We start from the raw sequence: 18,821 nt of genomic DNA, 5'->3' as shown, positions 1-18,821 counted from the left end.
GTGCACAATATTAACTAACTTTATAAACAAAAACTACTCTTGTGCCTCGACGAATCTCTAAAGGTTATGCAAATGCATTTATATTAAAGACGAAACAATTTATGAATTAAATTACATAATATATATATGATGTACGCTATTTGAATGTTTTAAACTTTTTACTATGCTTGTATTACTATTAATGCCCGTTCAAATTGCGCTTTTAATTAGAATGTGAATCTCAATGTTTATGGATGTCAATTGTAATGGATTGGTTAATGGTCGCGATTAGAAACAACGAATGATCGACCAAGTTTATACACTGCTCGTATTTTAACTATATGTATTTTAATAAATGTTCCAACAACGCCTTTAAATGGCAACTCATTTCGTATTATTTGGTCTGGATTTTAGTAAAATTTAGCAATACTATTTACATTCAACTTGTAGTTAAATTGTCTGTAAGAGGATAAAATTTATATCGATCTAACTAAAAAGAAGGTTAACGTTAGCATGAATATAATAAAGTTAATAATCTGTTGGATTGCATTTACTTTGGAAAATTTATGGCCAGGTGGTTACACTGCCATGTAACATGTAGTTAAATTGTCTGTTAAATTCTTTAAGCCAACTTTAAGCTGAACGAACAAAATCAAGTATGTTAATTATCGGAAGAAAAGGCGACTTTAAATTATAGTTATTAAAATCGGCAAAGCATGCATATGCTTGTCTCACTCTAACCAATGTAGTTAACTATCACTTATTTTATTACTTTAACCTCAACAAATAGGGAATCGTTCCGCAGATAATTGCGACTGGTTATAACTTTGTGGGGTATATGGAAATACTGATTGCTCTGTATGTAATCGTCACTCTTCTTTCGCACATAGATGGTTTTTACGTAGTCCTGGGATTCGAGCGGTATGCTGCACTGATCCCTTATAATAATCTCGGCCTGAAGGCGACAGGGCCAATTCAGAAGTGGATCGTATTCGCCAGATAGAACATTCAGGCAGGCAATCAAATTGCGACCCTTCCACGTGCCCTTACCATTTAAATATATGTCCAGCTGTGGTATTTCAACAACACATTAGAAATCATGTATTATTCCATTCTATAGAACTATCAGATCTTACCCTCAAGGCATATCCGAATGCCTTATTGGAGAACATGGCGCTATGAAGTATGGTATCGTATTGCTTGGCCTCCTCCAGCTTCTTTGAATAGTCCTTGATGCGCCAAATTAAATGACCTAAAAAAACACAAAAATATAAAGCATAATTATTCCAAAACTCTTTTCCTTCTGTATCTTTCGTATAGATCACCTCGAATATTTTGCACACTTGCGATCCTTTGTTGCATTGCCAGCTGATTCTCAATATCGGATATATTCTGCATGGTTTGATGCAGAGACTTATCCAGATCTTGTACAATAACATTCATTTTGTCGATCCTTTCCACCGTTTCGCAGACAATGCTTTTCACGTTCTTAACCTCGTAGTCTAGTGTTGCCTGTTTTGAGGTCGCAAAATCGCTGCTTGTGCCCAATTTCGTTTTGATATCATCATTGATCTCTTGCAGGAACTGCTCGATTTGTACAAACTTATCGCTAAAAATATGTAGGGTATAGTATAAAATGTGATCACAAGTGATCGTAAAAATGTTTGAAGATGTCAAAAGCTGCAATATGCGTTACTCTTTTTCTACTTATACACAATAGAGTAGACTCTACTCGCGCTAGTGACGAAAGCAGCACGAAGGGTGCGAAAGGCGACTAGCAATATATGCAGCTAATATGGAAAATTTGCTACGACTGTCCGATCAGATCGAGTTATATACCGATCGAAAGGTTTAGTCCTAACTAACAACATGGCATACTAAAACATTTGCTAACTGACCTATCATGAGACAAGGGGGTGTAAGTCGGAGGGGAAAAATGTTATTAATTGAAGCTAATGAGACCGTTGGGGCATTTTGTTCCATATTTGTATTCTTATCAAAAATACGCGTCGATTGATATCTCGATCACCCGAATCCGACATCTAGTTCAAGTGGAATTTTTAAATATGAGATGAAAAGCTTGTTTGTCTGTTTATTTGCATCAAAACTGTACAAAAGCTTAGATTCTATGATGGGGACTTATTCCTCTTTTGAAAATCTAGAAATTTGTGTTTAACGCCTTTTTGAAAAAACCGCTAGCTTAGCGGGAAAACTCTAAAGCCCGCTAAAATTTAAACCTGAACAGTTTTCAAGTCATAAAAGCTACAGATATGCGCTATATATCGTTCTAAAGTACTCAGGTAAAATTTATTTATTTTTGTATTAAATTAATAAATTAACTTAAATATAGTTCGTCACATAATTTTATATCAGAAATTTTGGGGCATGGAATGACTTTCGTTTTTAGACTTTTACCTCGTATAGAGGTTTTTTTTTGGAAGATACTTAAAAATATCTAATACAATTAAATTCACATTCCGTAAGGAAATCGGTCTGGGTTTAACAAAGTGATGAAAGTTTGAAGTTTTCGAAAAAGCGTCAAGAAGAAAAGTATAAAAAAAGGACAATGATAAAAAAAATTTAACTGTCCAATTTTGATGCAGAATTAATAAATACATTTTTATGGGGTATGCGTATGACTTACCGATTCAATCGTTCATTTTCAAAGACAAGTTCCTCCAATTTGATGATATTATCATTCAATTGATTCTGATGGTAACTCACATCGGCAGAGAGTTGATTAATGTGTTGTTGCATATCGTCCAGCTTGAGTTCCACCTGATCCTTCAGGGACTAAAATATATATACAGGATCAAATATAGAGATGATCTCTGTAGTATTTCCTCCTCAACTTACCTGAGTTATATTGCAACAGTATTGGGTGTCCACTTGATTTTGTTCCGTGGCAAATACCCGTTGAGCACCCTCCTCCTCTAGCTGGCGGCGCAGCTCATTGATGCTCTCATCGGTGTCCCGTGTCCAATCCTCCACCACCTGGTTATGCTTCCGTATGTTGCCCACGTCGGTGATGAGATGCAATCGTTGTCGTATCTCCTCATTGAGTACCGATCTTATGGTTGATATATCCTGTTCCAGCACCTGGACACGATGATCCGCATGCTGGTCCAAGCGTTCCATGCTGGCGCTCATCCTCTGCTGAAGGTTCAGCTTGTTCCTTGGACACTCCTTGAGATGTGATCTCATTCGGATGCGCGGTATAAACACATTACAACTATTTGGACACTCTTCCAACACCTGTCCGCAATGGATCAGGTGCTCCTAAAGATAGATAGAGTGTGGGAGTAACATTAGCTATCACCCTTGATTGACAATCATGAATGGGAATTGACCCACCGTAAAAGTTTGGGCATCGAACCACTCATTGCAAAAGAGACACGATGATTTCTCATATTTGATAATTGTCGTCGATTTGGATGATGATGTTGATCTATCGTCTGTCAGTGACTTATTGTTGAGTGACATCATGAATGGGTTAAATACCACTAACACCACACACAGAACCACCGACCGCACTGCACCACATTCCACGCCAAATAATTTACCAATTTGTAGTTACGTTAACCGCCTCTAAACATACTAAATAAAAAAACAAAAAATATCGAAAAATATGATTAAGAATTTCTTTTGATATAGTCATACACACACACACACACATACACTCAGCACATACTCTTTTATTTTGCAGATATACAGTTAGTCAAGTAATTTTTTGGATATTAAAAACCCAAACTTCCAAAAATTTAGTTTTCACGTTTTTGTTTAAATTTTCTTCAGCTTTTCTTAGTTCTTTAGTTCTTTAGGACAAGCTTAAAAAATAAATATTTAAATGTATAGATTTTAACTACTATTATAAAAAAAATAAAAACTAGTTATGTGATTTTAGTATTTTGTCAAAACAGTTACTTGACTGCCTGTAGATATAGATAAGGTTTTACACTTGTGTATGGGATATATGAGTCGTCCCTGAAAAATTAAAACTGCCTCAACTGAAGGTTACACACACACATCTATAATAAATATTTATATATATGTATATACCTATATACTGGGTAGGAGCCACTAAAATCAACCAGCTTGCTTTCTGCCCAACAACTTATTAATAATGTTCTGGGATCAGGCGAGCAATTTGTCTTTGTCTCGTTTCAACTATAAAACTTACAGGTTCACAATACACACACACATGCACTATCTCTCAATGTGCGTGTGTGTGTGTGTGTGTGTGTGTGTGTGAGATATCATTATCAATGAAATAACTGTGCAATCAAATATTTTGGTATTGCAACAGTAAGAAGTATCACAACAATACACGGCAGTCAAACAGATAACATACGAAATGAAAATGGAAATCGAAATGGGAATAGGTCAATGCGGTGGATAAATACCCTGTACATTTTAGAAATCGGGTGTAATAAACAGTGCAAAGAATTGTAGATTTTACCAGTCCAACTCGTAAAATCATTTTAGTTAAAAAATTGCCGTCCAAATCCAGCTGAACTCAGAAAAAATCTAAGAGTTTGTTAAGAAACTCTACACAGAAAAAGTTAAAAATAAAATTTTTTGATTTTAGAGATTGAAGAGAAGTTGCGGATAAAATGATAATGACTCAAGTTAAAAACTTAGAGCCCCGATACCGAATCTTTGACACCGTTGGGGACTGATTTTGGCTCACAATCTTAAGATTAAAAAAAAAATATTTTTCTATATTAATTTATAAAAAAATATATCTCATCCCAGCATACAGGAATAATTATTAGGCGACTGCTAAGGAAATAAAAAAAAGGTGAGATGTGGTCTCTCTTTCTCTCTTTTGACTTAAACCTAACTGAAATGAGGTAGGGTTGACTAGCTGGTACCAACTAATTAGCAATGCCAACAAATTGCAGGGAATTCTTATCTTAAGTACGCAGATAAGCAATACATATAAACAAATAAATGACAAATATGCACTTGTCTCTGTATTACAATACGCCCCTGTTTACAGTAATGGGGTTTCTGATACTATTCGGAGGGTGCCAAGCTACTAACTTTATCAGTTGGAACACTCTCAGTTATCGATTGATGACTCCATTACAAATACGTGTTGTTAACTTCGCCCAAAATTTCGAAAACGAGAAAAAAACACAATACATTTTTTAACAAACAATAGTTTTTTCTTAAAAAAAAAACAAAAAAAAAATGGTTGTGTATGTACATAAATGTAAGACAAAAATAAATAAATAAACCGTATAAAAATGATGGACTTAGACTAAGTATTATAAGTAGGTCGACTCGAACTTTCTGCGCATCTCAAGTTTTCGTTGTTTTCCTGGGAAAATGCTGAATGTCTTGATATTGAGAGCTCTCTTCAGCATACGCAGTGTGAAATCGGGTAAGAGGCAGGCAATGACTGTCAATAAGACGTACAGCCAGACAGGTAGGGAGGCCAATAGATTGTTATAGGCCCAGTAAATATCCGTATCGTAATCCCTGCAGAAATCATACAAAATTGGTAAAAAAAATAAGTGAAACAATTTCGAAATAAAACGAAAACTTACAGATTGATGACATTATAGATGACGGTCGTAGCCATAAATGCAAGTATCGATAACACCAAGGTGGCAATATACCAATATGATAGATACATCGACTCCAGCCAGAGCTTTAGGTTCACTATGATCACCACAGCCCAAATAAGCAGAGTGCCAAAGCAGGAGAATGCCGCCGTTTGTCCTCCATTCAGGATTACATTGTTGAAGGAGAACATGCAGTATGCGAAGTAAAAGATTATCACTGAATGATACACCGCAAATATGGTCCACATCAGGAAATAGGGCCAATGTAGTTGCTTGTTGTCCGTGTTCTTTTTATAGAGCTTTGGATTCCTAATAAAAAATTTGACAGTAGAATTAAGAGGGGATTTATTAATTTAAAGAGCAGCTGGTTACTCTACTTTGATAAAAAGAAAATCTAACCAGAGATTCTAATAAAACACTTTTATTTCTCAAGCGATTATTAGAAAATTTGTAGTAACTAAAGTAATAGGAAAATTTCAGTAGGATCAGTTAAGAGAGAATTGATTAACTTTAAGAGCATCTGGTAACTCTACTTTGATAAAAAGAAAATCTAACCAAAAATTCTAAAAAAACAAGACTAAAGTCACTAAAGTAGTAGGAAAATGAGAGTAGAATCAGTTAAGAGAGAATTGATTAACTTTAAGAGCAGCTGGTAACTCTACTTTGATAAAAAGATAATCTAACCAGAGATTCTAATAAAACACTTTTGTTTCTCAAACGATCCTTAGGAAATTTGTAGTACACAAAGACTAAAGTCAAAGTGAAGTAGGAATTGCTTCAGTTAAGAAGAAAAGTGTAAACCAGGAACATGAAAGAAAATTTAACCAAGCGATCGTGAAGAAATTTTAAGAATAAAAAGTAGAAAAGTTGAAAAAAAATGAATCGCTTAAATAATTTTGATGGAATGAAATGTAAACAGATATAATCTTTTAAGTTTTCTATATTTCAGTCGATTGTTGGGAATTTTTTAAAATATTAATTAGAGAATCAGAGAGGAGCAGGAATTCCTTAGTTTAAAAGATGGACTGGTAAATCAACCTTAATGGAAAGAATCCAAAGCAATTTGTTTTTTAATTCGATAGAATTATAACTCTAACTACATTTAAGGACATAATATAATAGCTTAGGGTAGGATACTTACTTCATCAACTTTTCCTCGGTGTACGGCTTCTCGGTGAGCGATATGAAGAGAATGGGCAGCGATGTGTAGATCACATTGTAGAGGGTCAAGAACAGAGAATCGTAGACAGAGGATGAGGAGAAAAGCGTGTGGAATTGAAAGAGGAACATGATGCCCATGAACAAGATGTTCTTGTAGAAAAAGTAGAGCACCAAAAACGATAGACGAACACTGTGATAATGGCCATGCACAAGGAGTAATCTCTTGAGCATGCAGAACTTGGCAAAGGCAAAGTCAGCACAACGTGCCGCCTGTCTACCCTCACGTCCCATGATGCCGATGCCAACGTGAGCCTCCTGGATCATGGACACATCGTTGGCACCATCTCCGATGGAGGCGGTGTTGTAGTTCTCATTGGATGATTTGATCAGGGCAACCACCTCGCTCTTCTGCAACGGACTGAGACGACAGCAAAGTACCGCCGTACACTTGACAGCCACATCTCGGAATTCGGTGGGTGCATCGGCAAGGGCAACCGCAAGACTCTTGCCGTCGATGAGCAGGGCACACTCCTGGCCAATGCCAAAGACAATCTCACGCTCCAGGACATTCAGATGAACGAGCAGATCATCCCGGCTCTTGCACTCAAGTATTATATACTTCTTGGCATCGGGTGGAATGTGGCCACAGGATAGCGCGATATTCAATGCGGTCTCCACCTTATCGCCGGTCAGCACCCAAATCTTGATGCCAGCTGCCTGCAGAGATACCAGAGTATCGGCCACATCGTCCTGTAGAGCATCCTCCACAGCTGTAGCGCCCAGTAGGTCGAGATCTGTCAAGAAATCGCAATTTAAATCTCTCGGGGATTATGTGCTAATATTTGAGGTGTTTACTTACCACTTTCAATCCTTGAATAGCATTCCTCGCTTAGCTGCTTACGATTCTCCAGCGAACTATTGGCCTGAGCCAGAGAGTTGACGAACTCCAGATACTCTACCTCCGAGATCTCTCTTCTAGCTATGGCCAAGGTGCGAAGACCCAAGCGGGCAAAGTCACTGATGTGATTGTCCGTTTTGGAAACCATATCGGCCGAGCTATTTGCGCACAGTGGGAACACATAGCTCTCGGCACCCTTTGTGTAGATCCACTTCTTGCCCCCCTCATCTCGAACAATCACACTCATGCGTTTCCGATCCGAGGTGAACTCCAGCACATGCAGACGATGGAAGGCATCCTCTTTGGGTTTACTGCTATTTATCGGACGCTTATAGTCCAAATGGGGCGGCACAATTCTCACCCGCAGCACCTCGTCATCGTCGCCCGTGTAGACGAGTCCCAAGTTGGCGCAGGCTTCCACCAGGGCCTTCTCATCGGGACTGGAGGCCTGGTAGTCCAGCAAGCTAAGAGATAGAGTAAGTGGAATGAATTGTGAAGTTGGAACAGCTGAATGAAACAGACTAACGAATTATATGCAATAGGAACTGATGGAATCGGTGAAACAGCCGGATCTAAAGGATGCATTTGCTCTCTGGGAGCAATAGAGACAACTGGAACAATTGAAATAGTAATCAAGAATCAATGGGAAAAGTTGGAACAGTTGTTGTACCACTTTGCCTATGTACAATAGTGATGTAAAACAACTCGATACATCGATATGTCGACTTTTGTAGAATCTATAATGTATACGCATATTTCTTGTGAAAAGACAGCTTAAATGATGTTTTAACATCACTTGATCATGTAAAAATATGCATATATTTGTATATATATAAAGATATGACATGTTAAAAAACGAAAATCGATTTTTAAATCGATATTGTTACATGACCAAAAATTGTACATCACATAAAAATATGCAAATGTATATTTGTAAATATATAAAGATATGGCATGTTCAAAAACCAAGATCTACTTTTAAATCGATATTTTTACATCACCAAAAATTTTACATCACATAAAAATATGCATATATTTGTAAAGATCGATTTTTAAATCGATATTTTTACTTTACCAATGTACAACAATTGGAACGACTGGAATAACTGGAACAATTTGGAATGAGTGAAGCAGATAAAATAGTTGAGAAAAGTGGAGCAGCTGAAACAGCTGAAGAAATTAGACTGGCTGTCGCAGGTTGAGCAACAGGAGTGAGTAAATAAGGTGGAACACATGGAACTGGAACTCACCACAGCGTTTGTTGAATCTCCTGCTTACGCCGCTGCGATTCGGCGCGAATGAGCATCGTCGGCTGGCGTGTGAAAGTGGGCGCCGCATAGGATTCTCGGGATACAGTGCTGCCGGCACGAAAGAGTCCGTTGACGGGTGGCGTTAGATTGCCAACGGGATTGGACAGATAGGCATTGGGTGCGCCATAAGAATGGGCACGTCGATGGCCCAAGGCGGCGGCATTGTGCGCCTCCCCAAACTGTGGCAGATCCCGCTCCGAGGTGGAACGCTGGAACTGCAGCGAAATGGGACGCAGAATCGGAGGACTCTGCATGCCACCGCTGGAGTGACCATTTGCAGATGTTACACTGCTAGGCGCCTCGCCAGGGGATGCAATATGCACCTTGTTGGACCTGGCAAAGTTGGGACTACGCTTAACGACCTGAGGACGCTTACGGCGCTCCACTTTGTAGCTGTCATCGGGGAAGAGGAGGGGATTAACATCCGAGGAGGTCGTTGTGGCATTGACCCCGTTTGGATGCACCGATAAGGATGTTTCAATCGTGTTGCTCACATTGAGCTCACTGTGCTGACTAGAGTTGTGACTCTCCTCGGTAATATCGGAAATCGAGTACATTTCCGGCGGACCCGACTTGATGGTCTCCTGGTTATTGGTGCTCTCCACTGGCGCCTCTGGCGTCATGCTTGCTGCCACCTGGACGGTGTGACAAATCGCCAGCGCTTGAAAGAAGACTTTCTGGTCCATCTGGAATCGAAAGAAATATTCTCATTGATAACTCATTGATTCATTATCCGATCGTGATGAAATTTTCAGGGCACATCGGGACTACTCGACTTATCATATCTGCCAAGACTTAATGCCATAGCTTGAAAAGTGCTCTTGTAAAACTTTTTTTAATATTTAAAATATAGGGAGTTATTATTATAAATGCATAAACTCACATTGAATTTGTTAACGTCAAATAAAGCTTTTGTCTCCGCCTCCTCCAAACGTGTCTTCTTATAGTTGTACTTGTGTCCCGCTATCGAGCACTGCTGGAAGTTCATCTCATTCTTGGTCAGCGTACCCGTTTTATCCGAGAAGAGTATATTAATCTGTCCGAGCTCCTCGTTCAGATTCGATGTGTTCACAATGCACTGTTGATCCGTCTCCTTCTCGTAGAGCTCGTTATCCCATTCCATAAAGAAACCACCAATCACACGCTGCAGCTCGATGGTTACATATAGCGAGATGGGTATCAAATAATTGAACAGTATCAAAAACGATAGGTAATCCTGCAGGAACTGCTTTACGCTATAGCCATCCGCTGCGGGTCCCAAATACGTTAGCTTTGGTATCACAAATAGCTCATTATATCTGGAATGAGGGATTTGCATTTTAATATAAATTTAAGGTAAGTTCTAAAAGTAAACAATTCTTAAGGATTCTATTTAATGTACTCCCTCTTCAAGTGGAAAGTCATGCTAAGAACTTCAGTACAAATTTACCATGTACATGAGAATAGAATAAAGAGTTAAACTTACCTCTTTAGGAAATAGAGCAAGGTAACTATGGCTATTAATGCTATAAGTATAAATATTAGAAATCTGTTGACATAGGTCTCGCTAGATGCCGTCTTATTGCGGGTGAGTCGACTGTTCAGCTGCAGTTTGGTTGTCATGCCCGTGTATATAGCACAACCGATCACACACTCGGTATTCTTGACGCGAGATCCACGCAGCAGTACATTCTCGGAGGATAAGGGAAGGACACGTCCCTCGCCGCCAGCTAGCTCGATTTTGCCATTGAAACTATATAGATCAGTGCCGGGAGTTTCGCACTCGATCATGCCCAACTTGTGCATTTCCTCGATCGGTACGGTCGGTAGATCTCTCGGTACCGTGAGAGTTTTCAGGTTCGACTCGCCATCCAAGTTGGCTGTCGTTATGAAACACTTGCCATGTGGATCTGTTGAACGGAGTATTACCAGATCACAGGGTACATCACAATCCCGTTCCACGACAATCAGATCTCCGGGTGCAACGTTCTGGGACTGTATTATCGCCTCGACGCCATTCTTAATGACAGTCACTGCAATAAGAATGATTCGATATCTATAAGGTACTGCACTGATAGAAAAACACATAGTAAAAACAAATATAACCGTATTTGATTTTATTATGTTAGATATCACTAGAAAACGTATTAAATTTAAATACAATAAACTTTAATTTAAGTAAAAACCTACTGAAATGTCAAAGTAAATATGAATATAGTAAAACCAAAGAGAAAACACTTCAAATTAAAAATACCATATTTCTTTAAATCATACTTATTTTAAATATGCGAAAAAGTAAAAAAAAAACGTGTTCGAATTGATGTTAGATTAAATAAAAAACAGATTACAAATAAATATAATAAACTTTAATTTAACTTAAATGTTCAGTTTGAAGGCCTGGGTTCAAACCCCACTCTGTGCCATACTAACTAGAAGAGTCATGAATAAAATTAAATTGAATTAAAAGTTTTTAAATTAAATAAAATAAAAAACAATAAAAAATAAATTAAAAATAATAAAAAAAAAACAGTGAAAATAAAATAAGTTAAAAAAAAAGAAAAAACAAAGTAAATGAAGCAAATTTATTTTAAATTTTTTTTTGGTTATTACAAATGCAATTTTGTTTTAATATATATATATATATATATATATATATATATATATATATATATATATATATATATATTATTAATATTAGTATTATGAACACGCTACATGCTACTACTTAAAGCAATTTCAGTGCAATTTAAAGAATTAACAGAACAGGTAAGTTACAGATTTTTCAACATGGCAGGGTTCGAACCCAGTTATTTCGCAAACTGTAGTTTTAGCTGAGCCACGGGACCACACTTTTTAAATATTATAATACTTAAATTAAATATGAAATATAATTAAATTTAATTTATTCATATTTGTTTTTGAAATTCGTATTTAACGCTAAATCATAGAGCAAAATAGTTAAATCAATGTGCAAATATAAAAATTTCACAGCACTTTTCTGTCAGTGTACTACATACTATAACATTTGTATATTTACCCGGTGAACGGTTGACTACATTATCAGTTCTATAGCGTAGAATGTCTTCATATCCCTGTTTGGCAGCTGTAACGGCAATCACGAAGACTAGGGGCAGCAGGGAGGTCATTGGCGATACGGGACTGTCTGCAAAAAAAGAAGAGAAATCGTGAGAAATAACATAGTTATAGCTAGATTAGATTGAGATACTTACCGATTAATAGTGATATGATTGTCATAACTAGAAAATAGAAATTAGCTATACGTCGAAATTGTTCCAATAGATTCTGCGGCAAAAATGTGAGCAATGTGTATTTTGTAGACTTGATGCGATTTTGATTCTTTGGCTTTTTCTTCTTAACATCCTCCGAGCCGCCAATTTGTATTTGTAGCCAGTCATTTATTGTGCTAACTCTGGAACCCTAAAAGACACCAAATACAATATACATATGTAAATTTGGCAGTTCTACAGAATTATATATATTTATAGAACACTGAACAATAAGTTAAGTTTTAAATATTTAAGATGTTAGTACATCAAGTTGGGTGCTTAAGTATTTGTTATAAATTTTAGCATTCTAAGCTTTGAGTTAAACGTTAAATAAAATATTATATTATTTTACTTAAAATCAAGTTCATTATCAATGGGAAGAAATATGTGTGAGTTTTAATTGTACGAGTTAGTATTATTTATTTTATTTATTATGTTATATATACATAAAGTTTTATTGAAACTTTGGTTACGCGTAGTTCAGATAATTGAAATGATTCTTCCGTCTTTCTGGAGGCTGTTTAAATTAAAGCAATGCTTGACAATCTGTTTGGTCAAACATCAGTGCGTTTAGTTAGAAGGTTAATGGGGTTAATCAATATAGAAATTTACGTACGAACACATAATACCCATACTCGTATGCCGATGGGTCAATGTGATCTATGGGGTCTCTCAGTGCTCTTTTAAAAAAGTGCTGATTAAATACTATCTGTGTTGTGACGCACCTTACGCTGTTTCCATAAGAATGTCTCTTTGAGATAGAACTGCGGTTCTTGTTCTCTCCAATGATATTGATATTGATGTTGATGCTGATATTGATGTTGATGTTGAGGATGATGATATCTATTACCAATCTGATCAATGCGCCGAAAACCGCTTAGATAGTCATGGCCAAAGAAATTCATTGTCTAACATCTGGCTGACAAACCGTAACAGATCAACCGTCTTTGTCATAGATAATTTGTGCATCTTCTCTACAATTCTCTGTGCTCAGCGGACAGACAGAGAGTGAGAGAGAGAGAGGAAGTGGAATAGTGTAATGACGACCACAAAATTCTTGTTAGATCGATTGTCTTATATGTTCTTCACATTGTTCCTTTACATTATTTTAAGTTTTGTTGTCCAGATATTGCAGATTTATTTACATTAAGATACGATATAAAAATACGATATTCGTGGCACTTTTGGTTTGTTTTGCGATATTAATAACTGGTCGCAATAATTCATAAGATACAACTTAACATAAGCAACACTCCTCGTACAATATAGACAAATCTGATTCTAAAAGTTTTTTCACTTATCACACAATTTTGTATAAAAAATACAAATGTATAAGTACGATATATCATAAACGATATTCCTCAATGAGTTTTCTGTCACTTAACGGAACTTGAAAGCAATATACGATTATTGAAGAATTGTTTATTTTTTTATTCGATGTTTAGCAAATACGATATTTCATATATACGATATTAAAGTGTTTGGGCGCACTTAACGTTACATATAAACAGCTAATCCGGAGCATGTGTAATTTTAACGATACGATCTAATAAAAACGATATTCCCAGTACGATATAGCGTCACTTTGAACACCTGACACTTCAGATGTTCCTTCTTTCACACTTTACTTTGTCACAATTATACGATAAGACGTATATCGTAAACGATCAACAGCATCAGCTGCTATACGTGTGATCGTTTGCATGCATTTGACTCTTTCTTTCCAAATCTTTTTTTTTTTTTTTTTTTTTTTTAATATCGTCTTTTTTGTTGTCAGCACATTAAAAGGTATAACCTTAAAACGATGTTAAGTGGGTAATTTTAACACTTCAATTGAACAGTTCTCTATGCACATACGTGTATTGTTATTGACGTATGTGTTTTGTTATTGTATTATCAATGCGTGGTATTTGTTTTTCGCATTTACATGACTTTTAGATAAATCTCTAAGGTATTTTACACGGGCATAACGTTCATATCACGTAATGAGAACTTTAAGAACTCCTATTAAAAGTGTTATTTTAACTAATTATGCAAATATCTACATATATTTATTTATATATATTTTACATTGTAAAACTGACACAGTCACAAAAAATAAATCACTTCAAATCGAACGGTCAGCGTTTCTCTGGTTCCCAAGATACAACAAGAAGAATGCACAGACACACATACATTTGCGCATGTATGTGTGTAGTTAGAGAGCTGCGAAACAACCGCAACGATGTGCACAACTTAAAGCCCGTTCTCACACTGAGTTGATCACACTCAATATGATCTGCAATTGCCATTTCCATAACGATTCCCATAACGATTCCGATCTCAATTTTGATTCCCTGCCCACCCCAATATTCGTGAATATGCTCTCAAAACTTATTGACGAGCTATACGTCTATCGTTGTACTATTCGGGATGTAGAAAAGCTTTGTTCAAGTTGTAGCACTCACAGTAGAAGTAATAGCTCTGCCTCGTCTTCTCTAGTTATGAGTTCAAAGTGCATGCTTAATTTGCCGGCTCGTCAAATTCGTCAATATTCGACATAAAATTGAATATATTCACGAGTACCCATGTACGTACTCGCATTGAACTGTTGAACTTATGAACTGTACAATACCACGTACTCGTACATTTTTTTTGTATGATATCTATTAAATTTAAAAGTTGCAAAATGCTTTTCAAGATATTTCATCTGTTAACTTAGCCAATTTTTATAGGCTACAGCTATAAATTTTGGTATACAGCGACCCTTTAAGTTGCTAACAGGGTATTCGCTAGTCACACCGCATTCTGAATTGATATGGAATTTCCATCTATCACGAATGTATAAGTCTTAATAATATACGTGAAGAAAGTGAAATAAACATATAACGGTTTCCTTAGATTAATTGAGATATTTCAGTTTTATATTTAAATGAAATTCCTTACATAGATTCTATATAATATTATAAATGGTGTGATAAGGAATTAAGGTAGATCAGTATTTGGCGAAAGTCAATTGGCGACTATTACGAATTATTAAAGTCTCAAAAAATACGATCAGCTCTCAACTCTTATATGTCAGATATAATATGAGAATTTTGATCATTTTTTACTTTTTTTTCTTCTCTTATCTTCTGTAATGTAATCGTAAGAACTACCAAATTTATGTGAGGAATTCTACACATTCTTCCACAGTTTCCTCTTTTATATACTTAGATCAAGTCTTATGTACTCAAACTAAGCAATGGATTTTATTTGCGTAAGCTGATAAATAAATAATATAAAAAAAAACAATTTAAATAACGCTAACGCTTCTTTTGACCTAATTGATTTTCTTAATTCTACACTTTTTCGCAATACTTAAGCGGTTTCTCTCAATAAATATACTCGTACTACTAGTAATATAATGCTTTTATATTTAGGAATTGTCAAACTCGTTGTGCACATCGAAAGTTGTGGGCTGAAGTTTGTAGAGCGCAGTTGAGGGGAAATACGAGTATGTATGTTTATAATAGGTAGATAGGCATTCTGTAGAATCGTAGGCGTCCGGGTGTGTCATAGTCATATCAATTTAGTAAAAGAGATAATACGTAGATAATATTTTGGTTATGGACTAGAAGTACAGATTTCACACATTTGATGTCGCAACTTTGCACTTAAAACATAAGACTTATTAATTTATATTCAAGTAAAGGATAATACACTCACTTTAAGTTGGAATTAGTTCACAACGAAACTTAATAAGGATTAGTTGGATATATTGGAGTAGCTTTCTGCATAATTGAAAAAAGATTCTTAGGGAAATTGTGCAACTCACCCGCTTGACAAAAGCTCGAAATATCTTATCCATTTTAACCTAATCCGGCTACAAACAGATATAAGTATGGATGTTTATAAAAGTGATTTGCGGGATTTGAAGTACAATGCGCCTCGGTAGACGGAACAATCGCATACTACTGAGCGATTTGTATACGAATATCTCGCGACAGGCTTCGTTTTTTACCTCAAATGGGTCGACGCGTTTGTTATCATGGAATGCCTTCTAATACCAATAACCGAATAGTGGTCGAATACCCGAATAGCCCGAATACACCAAACAATATCAAATGTCAATCGATCTATTTGTATGTTTGTAAGTGCACAACTTTATTTAAGAGCGTTAGAACTTAAGAGCGTGCTCGTAATTCACAAAATAAGGAAACAGAATCGTATCAATAATAACAGCGATTTAAGATTGTGTTCGTCTATCATCAACGAGAACCGAATCGAACTACCTTATCAACAGTATGAGTTCTCATACTACGATTATGTATGAAATGTATGAAAACCTTTAGTTTACCGTCGGTTAACCCAATACAATTTCAACTCATTGCTTGAACTCATTATTTTCTTTTTCTTGCCATTTCATTTTTTTGTACTCGATTTGTACCCGAACACATACTCGTAACTATACTCCACATATGTCTAATAATCCAACATTACCGGTTGTCGGTTGCTCTGAAACTGCTTCCCAATTGTTCTCTCTTTGAGTCTCTTTTTGGGTTTTGCTCTTCACAAGGGGGGGCTGAGGGGTAGGGGTTTCCCATATCAGTCCCGGACACACATACCGTCAGACGAGATAAGATTATAATAGTATTTAACTGTCGCAAGCTGACTAATACAGTTAAGGTAGTCGTACCATACAACTACGAGTATTCATCAAAATACTATATAACGCCCTTTTACCAATTTAAAAACTTGTTCAAAAATCTAAGATCAACAAAATTCACATGATTACTAGATTCACTAGATTAAGAGGAATGTGACAGGTGCAAAGATTAGTCACCAAAAACTAAATGTCTATAGTCCTTTCATATTCCTGTTCGATCTAATTCGATTCGATACCTTTTAATACAATCAATTTTAATTTCACAATTCAAACATGACGTTTTATCATGCAAAATTATCTTGCATATCTAGTGCCAATAAAATATTTATACAACTTTATTACGCTATAAACGGAATTGTACTATTTATATCATTTCGTCGAAATATAATATAGCATACTTCACGGGGAAGTCAAAAATATACATATTGATGCAAAAACTCTTCCTATAGTTTATCTCTCAAAACTTAAAAAATACAAACATAATATAGAAATAAAGTTGGAGAATAAATTTGTCTGGGGTTTCGACTTTTAAATACCATATATATTATTGCAAAATGATTTTGTTTAACTAAGAAAAAATTTTTGGGAAATTATCATCAGCTGATCGATCATTTGTCTTATTGAAACTTTTCTATATACGAGTATAAATATTTATAGTTTTTTTTTTTTTATCAATTCCAGGCCATTATATCTATTTCAATTTATATAAATTATATGATTCATTGGTAAAGCCCAGGTCTATTTATTTTTAATCCCTTATTGAGTGATTGGTATACAAGGTATACAAGATATCTATATTGTTACTATATACCCTGTGCCCTAAAATCATAGGATTGTACGAATGTGTGTCAAAAACTTCAGCAAAATTAAACCGGTGATGTCCAGATTTCACGTTTGTCAAGATGTTTTATATATACATATATAAAACCTGTTTTATAAATCAACTCAAATATCACAACAGTAGGAGACACAATATTTAGTATATGAGGAATTAAATTAAAAACTGTTCATAAAAATATATTTTTTATTTTTATTTTGAATTAAAATTTAATTATAACCATTTTGAGTATAGATATATTTTAGGATCATATACTTGTTGAAGTTTAAAATATATTTAACATCAATCCAAATTAGAATATATATTTATAGTGTCTCGTAGTTGAGCACTTTGAAAATTAAAGTTTCTACGCATATTTAACACAAATTTCATTTGGTTTTTCCTAAGTAAATTATTTAATTTAATTATATTATACACAAAATTAAAACTGGTTTGGTTGACTGTCTGTCAATATTTAATGAAGTTTGTCGAAATTCGCAGTAAACACACATTTTTGAATTAAAGCACATATTTTTCATTTGAAACAAATCATTTTTGATACGTTTTAAAAAAAAAAGAAAAACGCAACTGCATTTAATAGAATATTATTCAACATGATGGAAAGTTAAATCAATAAGAATTAAGATTTTTTCACTTGGCAAACACTATATTATTAAGAGATCAAATGTGTAAATATACAATCCATTTACAGCTACTCCTCATGCATATGTATGACGGTAACTACATCTATAATAGTGTAATTATAGTACTCGAAATTGTCACTTGTCACTCGCTGTAATAAGGCGATTATTTTATCAGTTTACAACAGATGCTTAACAGACCCCGAAGGCACTCAAAAGAACTCAGATAGTAAGGATAATACGCGGGTGGTTGGTTGACTATATTATACTATATATGGTAAATATAGTATGTCTGTAGTAATTGTCACGATATGTAAACATACCATTTTCTTCTGATTTTGTTTGTTTTTGTTTTTTTTTTTTTTTTGTTCTTGTGGTGTTACTTATACGTAGAGTTGTTCTATGCAGATTGTGTGTGGAGTGAATATATATCTTCTGGGTAGATCAAGCATATAGAAGCTGTTCACATGCACATGGACGAGTATACAAAACAAATGGAAGGAGAAGCCTTCCACGCGCAAACTGATCTATCGGCAAACTGTCGAAGAA

General features: G+C 35.4%; 2 protein-coding genes and 1 long non-coding RNA gene across 6 annotated transcripts; 1 reads left to right on the top strand and 2 right to left on the bottom strand.

Annotated features, from left to right (window-relative positions):
• Nucleotides 1–350: 350 nt before the first annotated feature.
• On the bottom strand, nt 351–4,078 carry LOC117781537 (TNF receptor-associated factor 3). Of its 2 annotated transcripts, none has more exons than XM_034618319.1 (7): nt 3,936–4,078; nt 3,334–3,576; nt 2,836–3,258; nt 2,624–2,763; nt 1,305–1,588; nt 1,116–1,231; nt 351–1,048 (listed from the first exon to the last, which is right to left on the bottom strand). In XM_034618319.1, exons 2-7 carry the CDS (start codon nt 3,463–3,465, stop codon nt 740–742), a joined length of 1,404 nt encoding a protein of 467 aa, XP_034474210.1. In that variant the 5' UTR covers nt 3,466–3,576; nt 3,936–4,078; the 3' UTR covers nt 351–739. The 2 variants fall into 2 exon arrangements, with proteins under 2 accessions (XP_034474210.1, XP_034474201.1); XM_034618310.1 differs by having other exon boundaries at nt 2,624–2,772; nt 3,936–4,076.
• Nucleotides 4,079–5,176: 1,098 nt separating this feature from the next.
• On the bottom strand, nt 5,177–18,819 carry LOC117779877 (probable phospholipid-transporting ATPase IF). 3 transcript variants are annotated; one of them, XM_034616236.1, is made up of 10 exons: nt 18,596–18,819; nt 12,131–12,338; nt 11,938–12,063; nt 10,387–10,933; nt 9,805–10,219; nt 8,862–9,607; nt 7,573–8,075; nt 6,694–7,507; nt 5,535–5,861; nt 5,177–5,466 (listed from the first exon to the last, which is right to left on the bottom strand). In XM_034616236.1, exons 1-10 carry the CDS (start codon nt 18,596–18,598, stop codon nt 5,253–5,255), a joined length of 3,903 nt encoding a protein of 1,300 aa, XP_034472127.1. In that variant the 5' UTR covers nt 18,599–18,819; the 3' UTR covers nt 5,177–5,252. The 3 variants fall into 3 exon arrangements, with proteins under 3 accessions (XP_034472127.1, XP_034472118.1, XP_034472110.1); XM_034616227.1 differs by lacking the exon at nt 18,596–18,819 and adding an exon at nt 15,984–16,420; XM_034616219.1 differs by lacking the exon at nt 18,596–18,819 and adding an exon at nt 12,913–13,439.
• LOC117779914 lies at nt 7,369–8,293 on the top strand. Its single transcript, XR_004617038.1, has 3 exons — nt 7,369–7,495; nt 7,561–8,087; nt 8,154–8,293. It is a non-coding gene; the product is annotated as an uncharacterized LOC117779914 (long non-coding RNA).
• Nucleotides 18,820–18,821: the final 2 nt, after the last annotated feature.

The sequence above is a fragment of the Drosophila innubila genome, chromosome X (genome assembly GCF_004354385.1).
Source record: "Drosophila innubila isolate TH190305 chromosome X, UK_Dinn_1.0, whole genome shotgun sequence".
Taxonomy (NCBI): domain Eukaryota; kingdom Metazoa; phylum Arthropoda; class Insecta; order Diptera; family Drosophilidae; genus Drosophila; species Drosophila innubila.
This window is presented reverse-complemented; position numbering and strand designations above follow the sequence as displayed.